Source organism: Camelus dromedarius, chromosome 24 (assembly GCF_036321535.1).
Source record: "Camelus dromedarius isolate mCamDro1 chromosome 24, mCamDro1.pat, whole genome shotgun sequence".
Classification (NCBI taxonomy): Eukaryota; Metazoa; Chordata; class Mammalia; order Artiodactyla; family Camelidae; genus Camelus; species Camelus dromedarius.
In genome coordinates this window covers 20,860,286-20,885,698 of record NC_087459.1, presented here as the reverse complement: position 1 = coordinate 20,885,698, position 25,413 = coordinate 20,860,286, and the positions used below count along the sequence as shown (strand labels likewise).

The following is a 25,413-nucleotide window of genomic DNA, read 5'->3' as shown; positions in this document are numbered from 1 at the left end:
CTCTAAATCAGTCACATGTTTTGAAACTTAAAGGTATTCTGAAAGGAAGCTTCAGATCACAACTGGAAATAAAAAGCCAGTACCACTTGCAATAAATAGAAGGGAATTGTAAATCTGTAAAAAGAAAAACATTGCCATTGTAAAGATGTTTATGTGTCCATCTAAAACAGCGCTCTCACCCTGGGGCAGTTTTTCCCCCTCCCCCTCCCCTGGGGGCAGCTGGTAATGTCTGGAGACATTGTGGGTGGTCACCACTAGGGGAAGGGGGAGGTGAATGCTCCTGGCATCTAATGGGTAGACATCCTGCCGCGCACAGGGCAGGTCACCCCCACAGTAAAGGGTTATCTGGCCCCAGATGCCAGTAGCGCTGAGGTTTAGAGCTCCTGGTCTAAAATAAGCTTGAGCACCCCGGAGAGGTGTGCCCCATACTCCGGCAGCTCTGACCTGGTTAACTGCGCTTCATCCTTCAAGCTCAGCTGGAACACCCGCCCTGCAGACGCCTTCCCTGACCCCCAGAGCAGAGGACTCCAGACGTCAGCTCCTATGGCCCCTGCCCCCCCACCTCCTAAGCCTCCAACCCTCGAAGGTTGTTTTCTGCTTGTGTCTGTCTCCCAACTAGAGCCTGGAGCAGGCAGGGGCCGTATCTGCCTCATTCATCTCTTTCTCCAGCCCCCAGCCCAGTGCTGGCTCTTAGCAGGTGGTGGTGTGTGCGGAATAAATGAATGAAAGAAGTTTGGGCAGAAAAAAGAGTTGTGGATTCTGCTTTCAGATTCCCCACTGTCTGTTGGGCACATAACCTCTCCTCAGCCCACTTTAGTTCTAACCTGTGAAATGGACGCACACGAAGAGGACTGCTAGGCCCACCAAAAAGACGGTGTAAAAGTTCCTGGTGGAGGGGAATACCCTCGGTAAAGGTGAGGGGCCATCCACAGATGGAAGGGGCCCCTGGAGAGAGTGGGGCTCATTCCCTCATTCATTTCTTCTGCCGTCATTGTCCAGAGCCGGTATTCCTCTTGTCCCAGGGTAATTTTTAATTGCGCCCCTGTTCATCTCAAAAGCGTCCCGGCTTAGGCAACAGATGATAAGTCCCTCTCACTCTCAGCCACTGTATCTAGTAGGGCGCGTGGAGAGGGGAGCCACAATTAAGGATTGAGAGGGCCGTCCACCCTGGCTGTCTCCTCTGCCGTGTAGTCTGATCCCTGCTCCCACCGCTCCGGACCCTGCTCTAAGCGCTCAGGGATCTCCGTTTAGCAGAAGGGCCTGGAGACTGCGTGGGGCTGGCTGGGAGCTGCTGGGAACGTCATGCCCAGGGTCAGAGCCCTTCCCCACAGAAGCAGCCCAAGTCCAAAGCTCAGGCGAATGTCAAGACCACGTGCCGTGGCGTGTGAATTTCTGGGGTGGAGATGTGGGAGGAGGACACGGGAGAAAGGGGGAGGACCATGACTTGAGCATGCGCCCCCTGCCTCTGCCCTGGATATCTGTGTGAGATTCCCAGCATGCTTCACTCAGTCCAACCCAAGCATGGTCCAGGGGACTTTTTCTTCTTCCTCCCACCATCATCTTCTAGGTGAGAGGGTCCACTCTCCATCCTGGGGGGCTTTGCAGCATCCAAGGCCATCACGATGGGGGTTGTCCACGGGAAAAGTCATATGGGAGTCAAGGGCCGGGATCCAGGTGGACAGCTTCCTTCTGAATGGGATGTACTGGCCCGGTCTGTGAGCACGTGGCCTGACTCCCAGGATGTTGTCCCATGTCCACTCAGATTGGGACAGGACCCTTTATGGCAGCCAACTTCACTCCCAAGTGTTCCTAGGGATGGGGTGAAGGATGGAGGCTCTCTGGGGCTGCCCTGCTCATTCTGTGTAGTTTCATCCGTTGTTTCCTGCGACCCACTGTCCTCTGCTCCTCTTCCCCTTCCTTCCACTTCCCCCAGGGGGGCAAGTCCACCTGGCCTCCAGGTGGAGGGGGGAGTAAACTGGCTCTGCTTGATCATACATTCTTCCAAACCTTTTCATCAAACACCTGCACGGAGGCTTCTGAAATCCCCAAAGCCAGGAGTTTGATTCTTGCTTTGTCAGTCCTCTGCGACAGCTGGGGCCATTGAGGTCTTACATCTAGTTGCCCAAATGAAGCAGGGTGTGGGGACATTGGCACTAAAATTGAAAAAAACCCATCATCCGCCACCAGATTGCCCTGGGCCACCCAAAGTCTTACCGAGAACTGGGGGTGAGGCCTCCGGACTCATTCTAGACCCCCATGGTGGGCGGGGTGGGGGTGGTTCTGAGCCCATTCATTGGCTCAGGGCGAGATGGAGGCAGCCTGGTGGACAAGGCTGGTGGGGGTTCCATAAACCTTGACATGGGAAGGTCCCTCATTAAATGCCACATCCGACTTGAGCCACTTCACTTTAAGAGGCAAATCAAGAAATGGTCAGAATCCAAACAGGAATGGTGCTAATGACTCAAGTGGACTGAAAGGAGACCTTTGAAGAAAGGGCGGAGCGACTGGAATGATCTAGTGCCAAGAAGACAGAGTTGAGGCATGACTTGGTCATTGCCAAGCCCCGGAAAGGTTCCGCTCAGAAAGATGCCAACCGGCTCACCCCCATCTTGTTCTCAGAGGGCAGAGCAAGAAATTAGCTTAAATTGCTCTGGAAAGATTTAGGTTATGTGTAAGGAGGAACTTTCAAAACCCTGAAATATGCTACCAAGAGAGGCGGCTGGTTCTTGGGAGAGTGTCTAAAAATAGCCTGTTCTTTAAAAATAGATCTGGGCAAGCGTTAAACATAGCACCCGCTCAGCTTCTTGGGGATGGGTTTAAGTGCAGGTGAACCTGGCTGTGCGGAGTCCTCCCCAGGCCAAAGGGCACGAGAGAGTCAGCCTTTGGTCTCTGCAGGGACAAACCTCTGTATGTTTTAGATATACCTGGATAAGGGATTTCTCTTTCCCTCTGCCCCCAGCTGCTTGGTGTCATGAAATGCCAGCCTTGACTTCGGAGTTTTCTTTCTGTTGGAGGATGTTCCGTGCTGATGTTAACTGGGTCAGTCCCACCAGCTTCTCCCAGTCCCGTCCCCATTCCTGAGTCAGGGCTCTCCAGTGCCCAGGGCTTTGCTGGGAACCCATCTATCTCAGCTGTGCCAGACGTGGCTCCCTCCAGCCACCTGCCCGCCCACCTCCTAACCTCGGCGCCCTTGGCCTTGCTGTGTGTCCTCTCCTGCTGCAGCTGTGCCTCCCTGGCCTCCCTGCCCCCCAACCTCTTGCCAGTCTGTTCTCCACCCGGCAGCAAGAGAGGTCTTTAAAAAAGGCATGACTGGTCCTTGCCCCCTAACTTACAATTATGCAATTCCTGCCCATTGCCCTCGAGATAAAGCCCAAACTCCCCAGGAAACTTTCCTGCAGTGTCTTGTTTACCCCTCCAGCAGCAGCCACTGTCTCCACCCACGTGCCCTACCTACGGCCCATTATGGCTGCACAAACCACCTTGCCTGTGGGCTCTCCTGGAGCTGCCTCCGCTGCCTGGTCCACCCTCCTGCTCCCTCAGGTCCTTCAACTCTCAGCTTGAATGTTACCCCCTCCAGATACCTTTCCTGACCTCCCCACCCAAACTTGCCCTAGGAGTCCAGCTAGGGTTCCTGCAGGTGCCTGGCCTTCCCTGTTGGCTGCCCTGCCACATTGTGGTCCCAGGTTTTTGTCTCTCTCATCCCTGAGAGCACTGGAAGCCAGCTCATTCATTCCCAATCATATTTCCCCAGCTAGAAGATGGCCTGGTGCTCAATAGATGCTCAATGACTGATTAACCAAAAGTCAGGCTGTCCTAACAGGGGTTTCCCTTTGCTGCCATCCTGCCCCATCTCATCTGATTTCAGCTTCCTTGAGGTCCCCACCAGCCCCTCTGTCTTACTCCCTGACATGACATTCATGGGATGTTGGCAAATCCAGATCAGTGCCCACATTCACAAGGATATTTGTTTAGACACGAATGCTCCCTGAGTGTTCTGAGTAATAACTTGGACAGCATCTTTAATGATAAATTCAATTATAAATTAATTCGTCAACTACCTCCCTCATATCTCAATTAAATGGAGCATGCCACTAGCACAATACATCGAAACCCTGCAAAAGAGAGGCAGGCTAGATGCGAGAGGCGTTCTCGACCTCAGTTGGGCATCTATGTATCCTTACCCGGGGTGGGGGGCATCATGGCCTGGCACTCCTGTGTGTCCTCCAGACCTGGGAGGCACCACTCTGCGTTGCCAGGCTGACTCCTCTTCCTCTACCTGAATCCCACAGCCACGCTGCCTGGTCTCCCTTTAAATTTCTGAACACAGGCCTCACAGGCAGGTGGCATGGCTCCGCCGGTCACACACACTGCCGCGGTTTGTCTGAGCTTTCCCATGCTCCAAAAGGACCACTTCCCACCTTCTCCTGCTTCCTCAAACCTCCTCACATCCGCTGTCTCGCTCTCTGCGGGAGGCCTGGCCTCCTGGTGGAGAGGGAGAGACAGAGCAGCCCCAGTGCTGGGATCTGCACTCGTACACCCTCCTTCCCGTTCCCTTGGGCCAGGTGTCCCAGCTCCCATCCAAAGCCAGTGCCTTTGTCTTTCAGAACCTTCTCTCTTTCATGCTTCTACAATGGCTGTCTGGCTTCTCTGCACCCTCAGGCTCTCCCTGTCTACATTAGCACTCTAGGTAAGCACAGCACCATCCTCTGTCTCCCCTCTCCTGGATCCCTCCCCGAACCCCAGGTCCTCTCCAGCTATCACCCCATTTTTTCTGCTTCTCCATGCAAGCAAATTTTGGTGTCTTCCCTGTAATTGTTTGGCTGTTTGTCTCCCCATCTCCTTGGCCCATTCCAGTGGAGCATCTGTCCCCGAGGGCCCCCGTGTTGGCAAACCCAGTGGTCACTACTCTGTCTTCATCTCTGATGTAACAAACTGCCTCCTCCTCTTCGATGTGCGTCCTTCACATGGCCTTGGCAATGCCGCACTCCGGTTTCCTCCTGCTGCCGGGGCCTCTTGTCCTCAACCTCTTCTGCTGGCTCCACCTACTCTGCCCAGCAGTCAACTTTGGTTCCACCCAGGCCCCTTCTCTTCTCTCCCTACATCTCTCCCCAGGTGGTCTCTTCCAGGCACACATTTGTATGCTAATAACATACACATTATTTAAATCACTAGCTCTGACTGTTCTCTGGGCCTCAAACTTGAGTACCAACTGCTTGCTTGGTGTCTCAGCTAGGCTAGAACTCCTCACTGTGGCCCCTGCCCGCCTTCCTGATCGTCTCCAAAGCCCCCTCCTCTTTCGCACTCTGCTGGAGACCTCTCTCCCTTCTCCCGCAGGTCAGCCTCTGCAGCCTTCAAGCTTTTGCCCTGTGGCCACTCCCTCTGTCTGGAATAGACCTAGACGTCCATGAGACCACCTCCAGCTCCCCGTTCAAACCCCTCCTTAAATGTCACCTCCTAAGCGAGGCCCTCCCTGACCAGCCACTCTGAAGTGAGCTGCATGCGTTTTTGCCCTGTTCTGTTTTCATCACGGCACTTTTCACTGCCTGACGTTTTCTTGTTCATCTATGTGCTCATTGTCTGGGTCGCTCCACTAGAACCTCAAACCCCCTGAGAACAGGGCATTGTCCGTCTGTCCGTGTCAGTTCCCCTGACGCCCCCATGAAAAATGCGTGGCATATGGAAAATATCAATGCATATTCATTGGCTGATTGAAGAAATGAATGATAAATAAATGAATGATGAGTCTGTACGTAGACAGTTTGCTCTCCAGAGTTTTCAGATCTAGCCTTGTCCTGGCTCATTCCTGTATCCCAGACCCTAGACCTTTATCCCAGCCAGCGTAGCTCCCCAAGCACCTTGCAATCAGCTTTGAGTTGAATGAATCATCTATTCATTCAGCAAACACGATGGAATACTTACTGTGTGCCAGGCCCTGGGCTTGGTGCTAGGGATTCAGTAGAGAGCAAAACAGACCTGGTCCCTGGACTAGCATGCAGTCCAGCAGGCCTGTGTAGTGAATCCTAGGCATTTTCATTCATTCATTCAGCAAACACTTAGGTAGGGCTTATCGTGTGTCAAGCACTGTTCTAAGTACTTTACAGTGTAAACCACCTAATCCTCATACCAATCTATGAGGTAGGTGCTATTAGAGTTAATATATAATCCCTGTATTATAGTTAAGGAAACTGAGGCACAGAGAGGTGAGGTAATCTATCCAAAGTCACACAGCTGGTAAGTGACAGAGCTGGAAGTTGGACCCTCTCTTTCTCCTTGCTTCACCCCTGCTTTACTCTGGGCTCACCTTCTGACCCTCTTGACCTTGTTTCTTAACTCTGGCCCCAGGCTAGCCCCTCTGAACTTGGCAACAGATGTCGACTTCCTCAGTCTGACCAGTAGAGGGCAGGGCTGAGAGTCAGGGCAGCTCTTTTTTGCTCTGGGTTCTGGTGCCACCACATCCAGCCTGGCTCTGAGCCTTCGGCCAGCATCCCCCACTTCCCCGCCACCCGATGCTTTCCAAGGTCCCCTGGGGCAGAGAGGAGCCATGCCTGCCTCACCACACAGGCTGGGAATCCCATTTGTGGTGTTAGGAGTGGGAGATTCCAGAAACCCCATGATGAGAGATTTACAGCTGTGAGTTTCCTGGTGTGGGTCCTTGCCAGGAAGCAGCAGTAGCCACGCAGAAAGCCTCATTGCTGCTAATTTCAGAGGTGCCTTAACTCGGCAGAAAGTCCCTTTTAAATTCAGAATGAGTTGGAAACAATTGCTTCTGCCAAGGAGTCTTACAGCAGATGCTCCTGGTGGTGGACCTCACTTCGCAGGACAAACATGCTTTCAGAAACTTTGTTGAGGGTCCAATTTTTTAAGCAGAATCTTTAGAATGTAATCAGAGAATCTCAACAAGCTATCTTTGAGTGATTTGTCATTTTCATTTATTGAATTTTCTTAAAGCATGGACCTTTCATATTTGGGAATAAATGGAATTCAGTTGAGAAATTAATGCTTTTCTAAACTAACAATTTGGAAAATTAATTATTCTGCCAACAGTCTGGATCCAGCTTCTGGGTCCAGTTTTTGTAGTAAAATATTGTCATGTCCTGCTGTCCTAGTATAAGGAGTCATTGTTCTCATAAATGTTTTTCTTTTTTAGTGGATGCTCTCCGGAGTTTCCCATGTCTACCATTGTCCCCATTTTATAGACGGAAAAACCAAGGCACTGACAGGGCAATAACTCAGAGGGCATCTGCTGGCCTAGTGAGGAAGAAACTGAAGAAGTTATGACAGCAGGGTTGTGATACATGTCACTCTATGCATTTGTCAAAATCTGTAGAAAGTATAACACTCAGAGTGAACCTTAATGTAAACTATGCATTTAATTAATAATAATGTATTACTGTTGGCTTACTAATTATAACAAATGTGCACCCTATTGAAAAATCTTAATCATTCGGGAAACTCTGGGGGCAGAGAGATGGGGCATATGGGAACTCTAGAACTCTCTGTATTTCCCACTCAACTCTTCTGTAAACCTAAAACAGCTCTAAAAATTAAAAGATATTAGTTTAAAAAAAAAGATGTGCTGTATATGGAAAAGACAAGCTGTAAACTATTTGCAGTCTATACAACAGACAGGATTAGTACCCAGAATACATGAAGAATTTCTGTCAGTTGATAAGGAAAAAGAATTTTTTTAAGGAAATTAACAAAGGATACAGTCAAAGAAGAAATAGAAATGGTTAATAAATAGGTAAAAAATGCCCAAGTTTATGAGTAATGAGGGAAATATAAAACTTAAAACAATATGGGGGTGTCATTTTTTGCCATGCAATGTGCAAAACTTTTTAATGTCTTATAACATCAGGTGTTGGTGAGTCCTCACAGAGCTGGCGGAAGTACAACGTGGTACCACTCTTCAGGAGAGCAGATCACTGACAGTGATCAAAATTTAAAATGCATACACTGTATGACCCGGCAACACCTCTTGTTGTTCACGTGAAAGAAATCCTTGCTTGTCTGCACAGAGACTTGTAGAAGGGTGTTCATAGCAGCATTGCTTATAGAGCAAAATGCTGGAAATAATTTAAATACCATCAACTGATTGGCTAAATAAAATATGGTATATCATTATCAAAGAATCTTATGCATCAGTTCCAAAGAATAGGTAGGTATGTTAGGTACCTCTTGGAAGTTCACCAGGAATTGTGTCAAGTAACAAAAAATAAGATATTCATGTGTCTCAGCCCTTGTCTCCTCCTTCTAACCTACTGAGCCAGGGCAGAGGGGACCCAGGAGGTTTCTGGCATACCTGCTGGGGCACCACTAAGGATGGGCAGAAATGGCCTGGGGAAGGCTGAGCCTTTAGGGGCTTCTTGGGGGACCTCATCACCTGTCATGGTCACCCTCTCCTTGGATTTCCTGACTTAAGTGCTCCCCCTCCCCCCAGCCTTTATCTGAGACCAGAGAGCAGTGAGAAGTGTCCATGAGGGGCTGACCCCAGCCCCGAGACACAGCCAACCAGCTGTGAGTCCTCTGTCTCCGTGGGGCCTAGGGTCAGGTGATTGGAGGGAGACAGGTGTGCTAGAGCCTGCTGGCTCAGCTCACGAGCCCCAACTCTGCACATCTCTCCTCTGCTCTGCTTTCAGTGATGTCACATTGGTAGCTTGAAATTGGCCACGGTGGGATTATTTACAGCATGGAAATTCAAATGCTATAAATCATAGCTTTTAAAAATTTTTCTCTCCCTCGGAGAGCCTGTTGTTAAACATTAACCTTCACACTATGGGAACACAGGATGTCCCCCTTCACCCTCACTCCTGCCCCCAGGGCTGGGTTTTAGGATTCACTCTGCCTCTTTACCTCTGTCTTTTCTTGTCTCTGCCCCTCCTCTCCTTATCTCCATCTCTTCTCTTGTCTCCAAGGGGAAAGGGTGATTGAGGCAACAAGGGGAGGATAGGTGCATTCTAGGCAGCATGGGAAGAGCCCTGGCTTTGAGAGCATTTGGATCTGGGCCCCAGTTACAACTAAGCCATCTACTCCTTTTGTGACTTGGGACAGACTTTATCACTCTGAGCTTCAATTTTCTCACCTGTGAGGTGGGAAGAATCATATTCAAGGCTACCATAGACAGCCTCAGAGATGTGGTTCTGCTTCAACTCCGGGGAGTGACATGCACATGGACTATAATGTGAATGGAGCCATAAGGATGGAGTTGTGCAGTGGGCAGCCTGAACAATGGTGCATGGCCCACATCATCATACTTACTTCAGAAGGTTGTTATGAAGGTTAAAAGAGATAATAATGGAGATAAAAGAGTCTGACAGAGTGCCTGGTACACAGTTGGTGCACATGCATGATTGGTTTCTTTCTCCAGTCATCTACATTTTCCCTCCTCCTCATCAATACTGTATCACTCCATCTTAGTCAGGTCCATGTCAGGTGGCCACACACTGTGGCACCCACAAGGGCTCCAGATGCCGCAGTCCACATGGAGCAAGGTCCCCATGTTTATAATAATCCTGGTAACTGTAACGATCGCATACTTGCGAGACAGCAGACCTGGAGGCTGCCTTGCCTCATGTCCATCACTCTTTGCCATACCTGTCAGAATCCTCATCTTAGGGTTGAAAGATTTGAGCCTCAGAGGAGTGAAGTCCCTTGCCCAAGGCTACACGGTGGACACATGGTGTGAAAGTATTCCGTCTCAGATCCCTTGGAATCAGAAGTTCCCCCAGCCAGTGGGTTCCAAGCTTTTAGACAAGAGCCACAGAAGAATGTTTCATATTACAGTCGCTGCGTGCACACACACACACATCTATAGAACTGAAAAATTTCACAAAACGATATTTGTTCCTGCTACATTTAATGGTACCAGATATTTCTATTCTATTCCATTCCATTCTTGGTTGTTTTTTTTTTTTTTAATTCTGGTTGCAATCCATGAAGTTGATTTCATGACTTACTAGTCTAGTGAGTCAAGACCTGCAGTTTGAAAAACACTCTCTAAGCAGCTTCTCCCCAATGACCTTCTAACACACGTTTCAGCAAACTATGGCCCACGGGCTAAATCCAGCCCTCCTGCTTTTATAAATAAAGTTTTATTGGCACACGGCCATGTGCATCCTTTTATGTACTGTCTGTGGCTCCTGTGCGCTACCATGGTAGAGCTGAGTAGTTGCACAGACAGCCTAAAATACTTACTTATCTGGTCCTTAACTGAAAATCTTTGCCCATCCATATACAGATCTGACTCTGTGTCTCCCTTGCTTAAATTTCTCCAGGGCTACACTGGTTCAAACTCAAACTCCATGGCCAGCTTAAAAAACCACCACACTCCCGTCTTCTGTGCCCTGGTCCTGCTGACTGCCCTTCCTTGGGGGTCCAGCACTAACAGGCCCATAGAGGGCAGACAAAGCCCCATCTCGCTTCCTGACACCTTGTCCTGCTCACCCCCACAGGCCTCCTGGGAATGGTAGCCCACATGATGTACACGCAGGTGTTCCAGGTCACCGTGAGTCTCGGCCCTGAAGACTGGAGACCGCATTCCTGGGACTACGGGTGGTCCTTCTGGTAAGTGGCTTTTGGCCTTCAGACACCAGAGCCCCAAGGCGTGCTGGGGCTTCAGCAGCTCAGCCCAGTTGGAGAGCAGAGGAAGGTGGGAATAGTCCAGAGTCCAAATATGCTTTCAGACCCTGGAGCTGAGGTGGGCCTGCTGTGGCCTCTGGGTGGTGACCTGTTTTTATGCAGCCCTCAAGCTAAGGGTAGTTTTTACATTTTTTTATTCCTTAACAATAAATCAAAAGAAGAATAATATTTTGTAACATGCGAAAATTATGTGGAATTCAAATTTCAGTGTCCATAAATAAAGTTTTATTGGGACATAGCCAAGCTCATCATTGACATATTGTCTACAGCTGCTTTCACGCTACAGTGGCAGAGCTGAGTGGTCATGACAGAGACTGAATGGCCCACGAAGCCTCAAATATTTATTATCTGGCCCTTTACAGAGAAAGTTTGCCAACTTCTGCCTTAGAGGCTGCTCTGGAAGGTGGAGATGGAAGCTTTCAAGGTCCTAGTGAAGGGTTCTGAATACAGGGGGCAGGGGGCAGCACTTCAGAGCATGGCGTGCAAAAGAAAGGCAGGATCTGGCAGGAGTCTTTGGCTTGTAATAGAATCCCGAGCTTAAATAAACAAAAGGGTTAATTCATGTAACTGAAAAATCCAGGTGGGTCAGCCAGCAGGGCTATATATATATATATATATATATATATATGGCTTTTCTGTTTTTTATATATATATAAAAAACAGAAAAGCCCACCCACTTCAGTCAAATCAATAAGTAAATACACTGGTTCCTGTAAATGGAAAGCACAGCTGGGCATGGGCTTCAGGGAACGTTTGATCCAGAGTCACAGTCATCAGGGCTAAATTCTGTCTCTGTGGTTACCTGAGCATTGCTACTCCCAATGTTAACTCTGTCCCTGGGTGGCCTTCCCTCCTAGTGGTGAGAAAGCTCCTTGGAGGTCAGCGCTTCTTCCTTCATGTACAGGGGGAGAAAGAGTTTCTCTTTCCTTAACATTCGTGAAAGTCCCAAACCTCCCTGTGATGAGCCTGAGGTCATTTTCTCCCTCCTGAATCATCACCGTGGCTGAAGGAATGTCATGAGCTTATTGGCTCAGCCTGTCCATTCCTCTGGAATGAAGGATTAGTCAAAAACTCTCATGGCGAGTGGGTGGAATGGATGCTGGGTGAATTACCACAATGTCTGCTACAGGCACAGCTGGATCCAGGTGGTCAGATAATTCACCAGGAACTCAGTCATTCTCTCCCCATTTCTGTCTTCATTCCTTTTAGTGTTGGCTTCATTCGCAAGCAGCTTTTTCCCAGGTGGTAGCAAAGGTGGTCACCAAGCCCAGTTCTAGGCTTACGTGTTACAAATGTAGCAACACCGGCAGAGATCCAGTCTTGGCAGCCCAAATCCTCCTTGACCTTTGCTGGATTAGCTTAAGTCATGTGACCATACCGGAGCCAGTGATTTAGACCCTGAAGAGACTGGACTGGCCAAATTGGTCTGGCCTGAGTCACGTGGTCCAAACTCTTGGACAGAGAGACGGAGGAGAGGTCCTCTAATGGGAAATTGGAGGTGGGGTGGGGGTGGAGTGAGCTGTTAACAAAAGGAGGAATGCGTGCTGGAAACACGGTGACCGTAGTTGTCTGTTATGCAGGTCATCTGGATCTGGTTCTGGTGGCTGGGGGCCATTTATCCACTCAGTCATTTAACACATATTTGCTGAGTGAGCAGTGATTTGGGGGCAGCCAGTGCTGAGAGTCCAGCAGTGGCTGAGACAGTGTTGAAGGCAAGTGAACAAGCTATGCTCTGAACCACACTGTGGTGTAGGCGGGGTGGGGGGTGGTCACAGATAGCTGTGGAAGCACAGAGAAGGGGTCACTGACCCAGCTTCCCCTGGGGATGGTCCTTGGGGGAGAATTTGGTCAGGCAAACTGGCGGAGGAGGGAATAAGATAGTGTGCTAAGCAGGGGAATGGCCGGTGCGAAGCCTTGGTGGTGAGAGGGCACCTTTGGGGGAGGGTGGTCAGAACGGAGCAGGAGGGGCTATGGTTGTGACAGACCTCATTTCAGACCAGGAGGGACTCCTGCTCCTTTTCCACCCCTTCCTACTCACTGCTTGGCTCCTCCTCCTTCAAGCTAAAGAGACCTTGACCTGTCAACACAGTCCCTGATCCCTTTAAGTAGAACAGTGGCAGGGAAACCGGCTAAGGCTCTGACTCCTTTTTACCTACCCTTCCCCTCAACCCTTCAGCAGTTCCTTCCTGAGATCTTGACCTTGGTAGTTACCTTGAGCTAGAGAAATAGACAGAGGAAGAGAGCGGACATTTTTGAGTATTGACCACGTGCAAAATAACCTCTCGCATGTATTAACCACTGATGTGTCATTGCAACAGCGCTGTGGGGTAGGTAAGTTCATGGAGGGGAAACTAAGGCACAGAGACCTTAAGTAACCTGTCCAGGGTAACCCAGTTTGGGAGCAACAGAGCTGGGATTTGAACCCAGGCAGTCTGGCCCTGGAGCTTTCAACCTCCATATTCTGCTTCTCCGAGGTGATGGAGTAATAGTAAGACAGTTCATGTGTGTTTAGCACATGACACATGTAGGTACTCAGTGAACACCAGCTCTTCTAATATTACCATTATTGACATGAAATTTAACACCCACAATTACCCCGTGATGCATATGTAGATACCGAGGCTCAGAAAGTTTGGGTCACTTGCGAGGGATTCTGAACCCCCTCCCTCCACAGCCCTCTCTTTCCAGCAGCCCCTGGTTCTCCACCCTGGCCTGCAGCCAAGCCCGCTGGTATTGGCCACGGGAACCTTTCTTCCTTTAGAAGCCAGGCTTCCTGCCCTGCTCCTCAGCCGCCAGGGGCTGGCCTCCCCAGGGGCACCCAATTCCCATTTGACTTATTTAAGGCCGGGCCCCCATGTGCAGCCCCTATACATGGCTGATCCATTTCTCCTTGTCACTGAGGCCTGCAAGATGATCAGCTCCATTTTTCATCCCTCGCATTTGGGGCCTTGCCAGGACCGGGCCGTGTCATCTCTCTTGTTTAATATGTGCGAGGCCATTTGTCAAGATTCTGGTCCCCACCCCCCACCAGGGAGGAGGCCAGCTCCCAGGCATGACAGCGCCAGCCTCTGTCTCCCGGCCTAGTGCGGGGAGGAGGAACTGGCTGCAGGAGCTTATCAGTTGGGGCTTCTGAGGACCAGCTTCCCAGAATGACACCTGGACAGGAAGGCAGAGTTTCTGTGGTTAGGAGTCCACCAGTCTGAGTTCCAGCCTCATGCTGACAAGCACTGCTGGGCACTGTGGGCAGCTCAGAGGGGTGGTAGAGGGGCGGCCTCTTGGATCAGACAGCTTGGGAGCAGATCCTAATCCTGACCTTCACCAGCTGTGTACCTTGGCCAAGTCACTTACCTTCCCCAAGCCTCAGTATCCTCAGCTGTAAAATGGGTACAGCTCGAGATTCTACGTCATGGGGCTCTTGTGAGTGGCATTCCAGTCCTCTGTTGATTTATCACACATCACCTCCAAATTAAGTGGTTTAAAACAAAAATGTGTTATTATGTCTTATGATTCATTGGATTGACTGATCTCAGCTGGGTGGTCCTGGCTTGGGGTCTTCCAAGATGCTTCAGTCATCTGGGGCACTGCCCCGCTAGGCGTCCCAGAGGGCCCCTCACAATGCTGGCAGTCAGTCCTGGCTGGTGCTAGGGGTCTGCTGGAGCCGTCAGTGGGACTGGCTTCTCAAACACTGTGGCTGGGGCCCTGGGGAGTGTCCCAAGAACAAGCATTCTAAGAGAGCCAAGTGGAAGCTACAAGTTTATTTTATGACTTTGCCTCAGAAGTCACACAGTGTCACTTCTGCTGCATTCTCTGGCTCAAGAGCAAGTGATGGGGCCAGAGTCAAGGGGGAAGGGCTGCACAAAGCATAAATCCCAGGAGGCTTGGCTCACGGGGAGCCATCTTTGGAGACTGCGTGAAATAACGCTGGCGAGGCACTGAGCACAGGGACCGTGCTCTGTGAACGTTGCTATTAAAGGCAAGCAACCCATCCTCTCTGAGCCTCAGCTTCTTCATCTCTAGAGTATGGATCACAATAATGCAGGTTTAATGGGGTTATTGTAAGGACCACGTGGCACCCAGCTCTTAAAGTGCTCATACACAGTAAGTGCTCTGTAAGTGGCCATGCTTATCAATGGTGATAATGACATGGGGCCTTTTAGTAATGCCACTCTCATTTTTTGAGAGGCACGTGACCCAAACGTCCAAAGTGGAAGACATCTGGTGGGCATGTAAGTAGCCCCTTGCTCTCTGTTGTCCCCAGTCTCCCCAGACTTGTAGTTCATGTTTGTTCCCAGGTTGGGATCCAGCCCTGGCCGCACCCTCTTCTTACTCCCGACTCCCTTCCTTGGGCCCCACCTAAGCTGTGGAACCCCATCCCTGCCCTGCACCCCTGGGCCCTCCAGCCCTCCTCCTGCCGGCTCCTTTTTCGACTCTTTGTCTTAGCTCTCCAGGTCCTCCTGTGGCAATGCCAAGGCAAGCCGCTGGGAAGGGAGGTATGTGGGGACACAGGTGGCTGCTTGGCTTGGGAAGGGGACAGATAAGATTAAGGTCATTCAGCGTCTACTGTGTACCAGGCACGGTGGGAGGCACTTTACAGGCCCTGAACTGTCTAGTCCCGCCACTGACCAGCACAGGTGGCGGGGGTGGGGGGTTGCCCGTTGGAGGGATGAAGACGCAGGGTCAGAAAGGTCATAGGTCCAAGTCACACAATTAGCCTCAGAGGCTCCAAAGTGCCTTCAGCCCAGAGCTGAATGCAGCCTGTAGATGGTTTGTTTGGCCCGCCGCAGTTTGTTTTTTAATTTTCATTTATTTCTAACATACAGAATGGTAAAAAATTTACATAAAAATCGAGGTTTCTGTCTGTGCCTAACTCACATTGTCACATGGCAGCAGGTGGCTTCAGCTGATTAAAGGTTGCCCCTTTAGATGAGGCATATGCTCTCCACTTTACCCCAGTCCCCACTGCTCCCTATTGCCTTACCTTACCCACACCTTCCTCACTTAGACATCCGCCTGACCCTGGAGGAATTGAAGTTTGTGACCCCTGCTTGGAATGAACATGCCAGTTTTCCTGGTGATAGTGGGAGAATAGAAATCTAGTCACTTTCTACTTCTGTTTTGCATTTGATCAAAACAGAGAGGGATGGGAAAAGGGTCCCTCCTACCCCAGCACACACAGTGCAACCCCAATCCTGAGCATTCACTTGACAGACTGAGGGTAGTGGAATATCATGGAGCTGTAACTTTTAAGAGCTGGACGCCCAGAGAAGTTAAGCAGTTTGCCCCAGGTCACACAGCATAAGAGTAGCAAGTTAGGCCAGGTCCCAGGACGGTGGCGCCTCTCTGTTTGTTTTGGGGGCCCATCTGTGTGTAATGTGGTAGCCTCACCACAATCCCCTCTCCTCCTCCTTCCTCTCCCCTTCTTTCCAGCCTCCATGACCTTGTGGAAACAGTAGGCTAACCCCTTCCCTTTCTGGGGACCCCAGGCTGCCCCACCCTCTCTGTAGGGCTTGGCTGGCATTTCAGCAAGTTGAACCCTTGCAGTGGCGGAGGGGGTACTTTAAGACCCTTGGCCCCAAAGAGCCATGGGAGAGGGTGTTTGCTGGTGTTGCCTAGAGGCTGTGTGGTCAGCAGGAGGCTCTTGTTCTTACTCGTCTCCCCTGAGGAGGGTGGTGCTGGCCTCCTTTTCTCTAAGACCATGGCAGGGAGAGAGCAGTGTGGTGCCCACGGGTGCCCTGTTGCCATGGATGGACCAGATGGGCCCCCACAACCTGCTCGCATCATCTCCTGGTCCCTTTAGTCCACAGGCACTGAGGATGGCCTGGATGGAGCATTTGTGTCTTATCCTGCCTCACATAGGGACTCTGTGCCTGTCTGGCCTGAAGGTGGACAAAGGCTGCCTCCCTCAGCAGGGAGGGAGCCCCAGTTATAATCTTTCCACTGAGAGGGGCCTGGGGTAGATTTCAAGGTAGCATCCATGCATCTCTGAATCTGGTCCCCTGGCATTTCCCTGCCCCACCTCTGTAGCTCCCAGAGGACAGAGAGTCAGTTGATATCCGCCCCCACCACCCCCTTCCCCCATAACAGTGTCACAGTGTCCACTCTGTTCTTGGCTCCAAAAACCAGGCCAGCCACCCACGTACCTCACTGCACCAGTCCAGCCGTGTAAACTGCAAACACCAGCAGGCATTCCAGCCTCGAGGTTTTCAACCTGTGCCCTGCGTTGGGGGCCTGGGAGCCTGAGGGTTCGGGGGGCAGGGAAATTGAAGACTCACAGATGTAGCCCTGGGCCCCTCAGCTACGTCAAAAGCAGAATAGTGTTTTTAATATCTGTTTTTTCCCCTACCTGTTCTTGTTTTATCTGTATTTATTCATTCTACAAATATTTATTGAGCACCTACTCTGTGCCAAGCACTGTTTAAGGTGCTAAAAATATAGCAGTGAATGAAACAAAGCTCCTGTTTTCATGACTCTGACATTCTGGTATGTGGAGGGAGACGACCCAAAAACAAATCAGAATGACTTGAACTTCGGGGAAGACGGAGCAGACTGACTTCTCCCTGCTCTCGTGCTAAGTGCAACTGAAATCCCAGGGCATTATATGTAAGAGAAACATAACAGGCCTCTGGAAAGTGGAAGAAAGAGAGCAGGCTGGCTAAGGACTGAGGGTTAACACATTGGTAAGTACTTTTTGTCTCACAGATCCCAGATTTGGAGCTGAAGGAGTCAGCCAAAATCAGTCAGTCAGAAATGCCAAAAGATACAGACCCCTTCCCCTCAAAATCCCCAATAAAAGTCTGCTTTCTGTAGCCAAATAACCAGGAAAGGGGCAGCCTGCCAAGACAGAAAACTTTTAGCAAGAACTGCTCTACCCAGTCACACATCACAGAAAAAAACAAAACAAACCAAAAAACCACCCTGTGGCTCCACCTTCCTCATGTCAAGTTTAGATTTCACATCATGAGGCTGTCTTGAGGCACCTAACTGCGCCCCTATGTCCTGCTGAGGGGCATCAGAGTAGGCAGCTGTGACTTTCACCCTGCTTGACAGTAATAAGCCCCATGCACCCTTGAGTGTTAGTGGCAACTCCCCAGCAGGCAGTAACAAGGTGCTCCCCCCACCCCAACACCTGCTGCTGGAATGGTGTCAGAAGAGAAGTCGTGGACAGCCAGGATTTATACCACTGCCTGGTGGTAATGAAGTCATCCACCTCCCTGTGGTGTCAGTGGAGGCAAACTGGGGAGCAGTAATAAGGCACTCCTGCCCCTCCCAGCCAGAGCAGTATCTGCAGAGGCCTAAGGAGGTCAGAACTCCCACCTCTGCCCAGCAGTAACCAGGAGCCTCTCCACCTTGAACGTCAATGTTGGCTCATTGGGAACCCTGGACTTCTGTTCCTTCCTGACAGTAACAAGGCAGTGTTCCCCCCTTCCTTTATCACAATGGTGTCAGAGGAAGCCAGCTAAAGCAGAAGGTTTAAACAAGATCCAGAGTCTCATAAAAAAAAAAAAAATCCCAAATGTCAAGGTTACAACAAAAAAATCACTCACCATATCAAGACCTGGGAAGATCTCAACTTGAAAGTACAAAGAGACTCAGTAAATTCCAATACTGAGATAACAGAGATGTTAGAATGACCTGGGAAAGATTACAAGGCAATCATTATTAAAAAGACTTCTATAAACAAATACAAACACTTTGAAACAAATGAAAAAAAAAAAGTCCTAGGAAGGAATTAGAAGATATAAAGAAGAAACAAGTGGAAATTTTAGAACTGGAAAATGAAATAACAGAAATAAAAAAAACTCAGTGGATAGGCTCAACAGCAGAACGGAGAGGACAGAGGGAAGAATCAGTGAAGTTGAAGATAGAAGTTACCCAGTCTGAACAACAAAGAGAACACTGACTTAAAAACAAAAATGAACAGAGCCGCAGGGACCTCTGGGACTATAACAAAAGCTCTAACATTGGACTGCCAGAAGAGGAGGGGAAAGAGGGTGCTGACAAAGTACTCGGAGAAATAATGGCTGACAACTCCTCCAATTTTGAAAAAGGCATAAATCTACAGAGTCAAGCTAAGTGAGTCTCCAAACAGTATAAACCCAAAGAAATCCACAGCCTGACACACCATAGTCAAATGATGTCTTTAAAAAAACTGAAGTTGGGAGGAGGGTATAGCTCAGTGGTACAGTGTGTGCTTAGTATGCAGAAGGTTCTGGGTTCAAGCCCCAGTACCTCTATTAAATAAATAAATAAAACCTAACTACTGCCCCCCCCAAAAAATAAAAAATTTAAAAAAAACTTAAGTCAAAGAAAAAATATTGAAAGCAGCAAGAGAGAAGCAATACCTTAACTGTAGGGAAAACCAATTTAAACAGTGGATTTTGCATTAGAAACCATGAGAGTAGAGGGAAGTGATATGTCATGTTTCAAGTGCTGAAAGTAAAGAACTCTTGATTCAGAATTCTGTTTCTAGCAAAAATATCCTTCAGGAGAAGGAAGGGGAAATCAAGACATTCTCAGGTGAAGGAAAACTAAGAAAATTTATTGTTAGCAGACCTATCCTAAAAGAATGGCTAAAGGAATTTCCCAAAACAGAAAAAAAAAAAATTTAAAGAAGGAATCTTGGAACATTAGGAATGAAGAAATAACATGTTTACTTTCTTCGTGAGTTTTCTGAATCCTGCTTGATGACTGAAGCAAAAATTGTAACATGGCCTGATGCAGTTCTCAATTACTCAGAGGAAATATTTAAGGCAATTGTGTTACCAATAAGAGAAGGTTAAGGGACATAAAGGGAAAACCACATAATCATGTCAGTCAATGTAGAAAAAAAATTTGACAAAATTCAACATCCATTTATGATTTTTTTTTTTAATTTGCAGAAAGCTAGGAATAAAGGGGAGATTCCTCAACTTGATAAAGAATATGTGCAGAACACCTGCAGCTAACATTATACTTAATGGTAAAAAGTTGAATGCTTTCTCTCTAAGACTGAGAATACTCTTACTCAACACGGTACTGAAAGTTCTTTCTAGTGCAATAAGGCATGAAAAGTAAGTAAAAGGCATACAGATTGGAAAAGAAGAAATAACTATACCTATTTGCAGATGACATGATTGTCTATGTAGAAAAATCTAAGAAATCTACACTTCCAAAATGCCTTGACCTAATAAACGAATTCAGTATGGTCTCAGGACACAAGATTAAAATACAAAACTCAATATAAACTTCTATAAACTAGCAAAGAACAGTTGGACAATAAAACTCAAAATATAATACCATTTATACTCAAAAAAGTGAATGAGTCATAAATCTAACAAAATATCTACAGGACTTCCATGCTGAAAACCACAAAATGCCAATAAAAGAAGTAAAAGAAAGTCTAAAAAAGTGGAGAGATACACCATGTTCATGGTAAAGATGCTGATTCTCCTCAAGTTGGTGGAGAGGTTTAATGTAATTCCCATTAAAATCTCAGCAACATTTCTCGTAGGTTTAGACAAGATTATTATAAAACTTCTTAGGGAAGGCAAAGGAACTAGAATAGCTAAAATCATTTTGAGAAAGAAGAATAAAGTGGGAGGAATTAGTCTACCCAATTTCAAAACTTATTATATATCTACAGTAACCCAGACTGTGTGTTATTGGTAGACGGATGGGCACACAGATCGATGGAACAGAATAAAGAAACACACCCACACAAATATGCTCAGTTGATTTTTGACAAAGGTGCAGATTCATTCAGAGGAGCAGGCAATAGTTTTTTCAACAAATGGTGCTGGAAATATTGGCTATTCATAGACCAAAAAAAAAAAATAAAATCAGTCTTGATCTAAACTCCTTACTGTATATAAAAATTAACTCAAAATGGATCATGGACCTCAATATAAAATATGAAACTGTAAAGTTTTAGGAAAAAAGTCTTTGGGGATTAAGACCTGGCAAAGAGTTCTTAGACTTGACATCAAAAGCATAAAAGGAAAAATTGATAGAATAGATTTGCTCTGTGAAAAACCTTGTTAAGAGGTTGAAAAGGTAAGCTGCGGGCTGGGAAGAAACTATTGTAAACCGCATATTTGACAAGGGACTAGCATCTAGGATGTATAAAACCACGCAAAACTCAACAGTAAACAATGACAACAGCAAAACAGTCCAGTTAGAAAGTGGGCAAAAAGCATGAACAGGCAATTTACCAAAGAGGATATGCAGATGGCAAATAAGCAAACGAAAAGATGTTCAACAGCATTGGGGAAATGCAAGTGAAAGCCACCAAGAGAGATTTCTACGTGTCTATCAGAATAGCTAAAATTAATAAGCAGTGACAACACCAAGGGCTGGCGAGAAGCCGCTCATACATTTCTCTAGGAATCCTGTTCAGCAATATAAAGGAACAAACTGTTGATACACACAACTTGAATGAATCTCCAGAGAATTATGCTGAGCGAAAAAAGCCTATCCCAAACATACGCGCTGTGCAGCTCCATTTATATAATGTTCTTGAAGTGACAAGATGATGGAAATGAAGAACTGATTGGTGGCTGCCAGAGGTTGGGAGGGATGTGGCTATAAAACGGCAACAGGAGGGATCATTGTGGTGACAGATGGAAACGTCATGTATCTTGACTGTGTCAGCAGTGTCAATATCCTGGTTGTGAACTATATTCACAAGATGTCACCATCTGGCGAAATTGGGTAAAGAGTACATGGGATCTCTGAATTATTTCTTGCCACTGCATGTGAATTTATAATGATCTCAAAATAAAACGTTTAGTTCAAAAAACAAACAGAATAATAAATCATAGCGGGAAAGATACAAGAAAATTACAGGGTGTTATGAAGACTCTGGTGAAATTAAACAAGGATATGTGATAGGGAGTGATGTTCCCCCATGGTTGGATAATCAGAGCTGGGAGTTAGACCTGATCGTAGTTAAGATCCTTGGTTGTAAAGACTAGAAAAATCCCTTCAAAACTAACTTATGCAAAAGAAGGGAATTTATAGAAAGTAATTGTGTAAGAACTTTTGTTGCTAATGACAGAAACCTAATTCAAACTGGCTTAAGGGAAAAAAAAATTTAAAAAAAAAGGAATTTGGGTTCCCATCATTGAAAGTCCCGGGATAATGGCTTCAGCCGAGAGATCTAACTCCTTTTGGTGGCTTTGGTCTTTTTTTAAGTCAAGCTCATTCTCAGGCTAGGGAGGGTGGCAGGATGGGCTGCAGCAGCTCCTGGCTCAAATCCTGGCACCCCAGAAAAAAGATGAGCTCTGTTTTCCAAAGCTTTAGCAAAAGCCTGGGACTGAGTCTCAGTAGCCTGACTTGGGTGTCACATGCCCACCCCTGAACCAGAGGGAAGTGACACCATCATTAGCCAGGTCTAGGTCGTGGGCACACCCCTAAAGTTTAGGGGAGAGGCCAGGTCTACACAAACCACATGGCTGAAAAGGAGGGATGAGAAGTGGTCCCTTTACAGAATAGATGCTGGGCAAGCCAAACCAACAGACATAGACTCATGGAATCCCAGAAGAAGACTGCTTCTTTATTCTCCATCCTCAAGTTCTGAATTTCCCTCACTCTAGTTCAAACAGATATCCCAGACTGAGCTAGAATCTTCAGCTTCATTGCTCGGAAGAGAGAGTATCTGATTGGACCAGCTTTGGCCAGATGTTCAGCCCTCCTCCAATCACCTCTGGGCCCTTGGGTGGACAGGGCAGTTCTTAGCGGGGCCAGGCTGACACCCCATGGCGGTCTATTATAGATACTTAGAGTCTGGGGGCTCTAAACTAGCTCGTTGTAAAAGAACAGGGGAATCTATGAGTGGGTTTAGTGATAAGGGATAGATATGATGATGGGGGTCCCTGGGAGAAAGGCTGAATCCTCAGATTTCCCCTTGTTTCCTTCTGGGTGCTCTGAGGCCGACAAAAAGAAGAGCGGTGGGCATGGGAGGTGGGCTTCAGGGGCGGTGATGTTGGGAGACCCAGTGGGAAGCTGGTGGAAGCGAGGTTTGGAGGGTTGACAGTGCAGGGTTGACAACAAAACTGAGCCCTTGATGTGGAGAAAACAAGTTATCAAGGCAGAGACTAGGGAACAGAGACCCAGGAGCCAGACCAGATATGACTGGAGCAAGGCAGGTACCCTACTCCTGGTTCTAAATGTTACCGCACAGTCTTGATCAGAGGAATCCGGCAGGAGGCCATTTCTAGAATGGGCACCGGGTCATGGGAGACCAGCATCCTGCCCACCAAGTCTCCTAGCTCCACGGGACCCTTTCTTTCTTTCCTGACGTGGATAGGACAGAGTCCCTAGTTCTAGCTGGCTCAACATACACCTCAGGCCAGGGCTGCCGAGAGTCCCCAGCTGTGCACAGAGGAAATGTGAGCTGAGAGCTTTGATCTAACAGAGAAAGAGCTTGGAAACCAAGTCAGGTAGCAGTGGGTAGTAAGAACGTTGACAATAGTGATGACGGTAACGAGAACAAACCTTTCTTGGGTGCGGACTACATGCCAGGCACTGTTCTGAGACGTTTTTATTGGATCATCTCCTTTAATCCTTGCAGCAAGGATTGTGACGAGGTGCTGTGTGAGGCAGAGAGGTGAGGGCACCTTTGCCCGGGTCACTAATGAACAAGGGTAATTTAACTCTCGTGGAAAAAACCAGCTACTTGGGTACCTGTCCCCCACCTACTGCTCCATCATCAACTCCCACTAATCTCCTCATGCCCCCTCATCCAGCCCCCCAAACCTCCTAAGGTTTGTGGAATGCTTCCTACTGCCCCCTGTCTCTATGCCTTGGCACAGGTTCATTCCTCCTCCTGGAATGCCCTTTTCCCTGGCAAACTCTCACTCATCCTCCAAGACCCAGTGCAAACATTGTTGCATTCTGATAACTTGCCCTAATACCAACCTGTGGATGGGATGACTTATTCTCTGCCTACCTCCCAATAATGAACTCTGTGTTGTCTGCATCACAGTGTACAGATAATGCTGTCTCCCAGAGCCGACATGGGCGGGGCAGGGACCAAGCCCTACTCTTCTCTACAGTAGCATCCACTCAGGTCTGGATGTCTGATGGGTGTGGTTTTCTGTCCCCTGCCCACCCTCACCATGGCATCTCTCTCCTCGTCTCTTGGCAGCCTGGCGTGGGGCTCCTTTACCTGCTGTATGGCAGCCTCTGTCACCACGCTCAACTCCTACACCAAGACGGTCATTGAGTTCCGGCACAAGCGCAAGGTCTTTGAGCAGGGCTACCGGGAGGAGCCGACCTTCATAGACCCTGAGGCCATCAAGTACTTCCGGGAGAGGTCAGTGCACTTGGGGTCACCTCTGGCCACCACCGGGAATTGGAAGCCCAAGGCCTGGCCTCAGTGGCCACAAGGCTGACCGAAATGTTCTGGGAGGTGGTGGGGTGGAAGGGGCAGGCTGGGTGAGGCAGAGTTTGGACCCTACTATGTTGGAATTTCTGCGACATTTTAATGTTTTATGAGGCATGAGGTTGCCTTGGGTTTATCTGTTCAGAGCCTGAGAAACCAAGAAGGGAATCAACTTTGAGTGTTGGCCATTTGGCGCCATGCTTCTTAGAACCAATATAGGGCCATAGGAGGCTGAACCAAGGTTTCCTTCTCGAGCTCTGTCACGGCACTGAGTGAAGAAAAAGGACTTAGCAGTGGGATTGGTGATGGTTGCTAAAAGGGGAGGACTCCTCATGAGTCAGGGACTGTACCTGACCTTAGAGTCCTTAGAGTCCAGCTGGGACTAGAGGAGGAGGCAATAAACGGTGGGTCATGTATGTATGGATGGATGGATGGTTGGGTGGATGGATGGATAGATGTATGTATGTATATATGTATAATGTGTGTATATATGGTTGGGTGGGTGGGTGGGTGGATGTATGGATATATGGATGGTTGGATGGATGGGTAGATGGTTGGATGGATGGATGGCTGGATAGTTGTATGTATATATGTATGATTGGGTGGGTGGATGTATGGATGAATGGGTGGATGGATGAATGGATGTTAGCTGGCTGGATGGGTGGATGATGGATGGATGGATGAATGGATAGATGGATGATGGATAAATGGATGCTGGCCAACTGGATGGGTGGGTGATGGATGAGTGGAAGGACAGCCAGATGGTTATCATAATTTCCTGGGACCACCTACTAAATAAACTACATGCACCTAAATCTTTGCCACAGACTCTGTTTTGGGGGTAGCTGACTAGACATGCAATAATGCCTTTCAGTGGCAGGGAACTAAAAGGTTCTCAGAACTGATGACAGAACCTGAGGAAGGAAAAGGGGAAGGAGGCTGTGGAGCTGAGCAGCATTAAGGAATTGAACTCTCTGTGGGGCATGTGGAAGGGCTTCAAGGCAAGGGTTGCATGGTGAGGGATAGTGGGGCCACCCTGGGACCTCTCTCTGACTGCTGCAGACCCCATCATCTCTCCTTTGCCACATGACTCTCCTTTCTGTCTCTTGAACACAGCAAGCTCATCCCCACCTCTGGGCCTTTGCACCTCCTGTGCCCCTGCCTGGAATACTCACCTGGCTGGCTCACTACAGTCTCAGCTCAGATGTCACCTGCTCAGTGAGACCTTCCTTAATCACTTGGTCTAAATTACACAACCTCATTCATCCTGTCCTAGCCATTCTTCATCCTATTGCTGTTTTTTCATTGCACCTACACAACCTGAAATTATTCTGTTTATCTGTTGGGTAGTTTGTAGACTGGGGCTCTGCTGATAGAGCGCTCTGCTGTCTTTCTCCCCACTGTATTTTGAG

General features: G+C 48.3%; 1 protein-coding gene across 1 annotated transcript in view; it reads left to right on the top strand.

Moving 5' to 3' along the window:
• Window positions 1-25,413, top strand: part of GSG1L (GSG1 like) — a 186,437-nt gene that overhangs the window by 140,216 nt on the left and 20,808 nt on the right. The window contains exons 4-5 of the mRNA XM_064478546.1: window positions 10,452-10,563; window positions 23,765-23,932. Of these exons, the coding sequence (XP_064334616.1) occupies window positions 10,452-10,563; window positions 23,765-23,932 (280 nt within the window). The remainder of the gene's footprint in view (window positions 1-10,451; window positions 10,564-23,764; window positions 23,933-25,413) is intronic.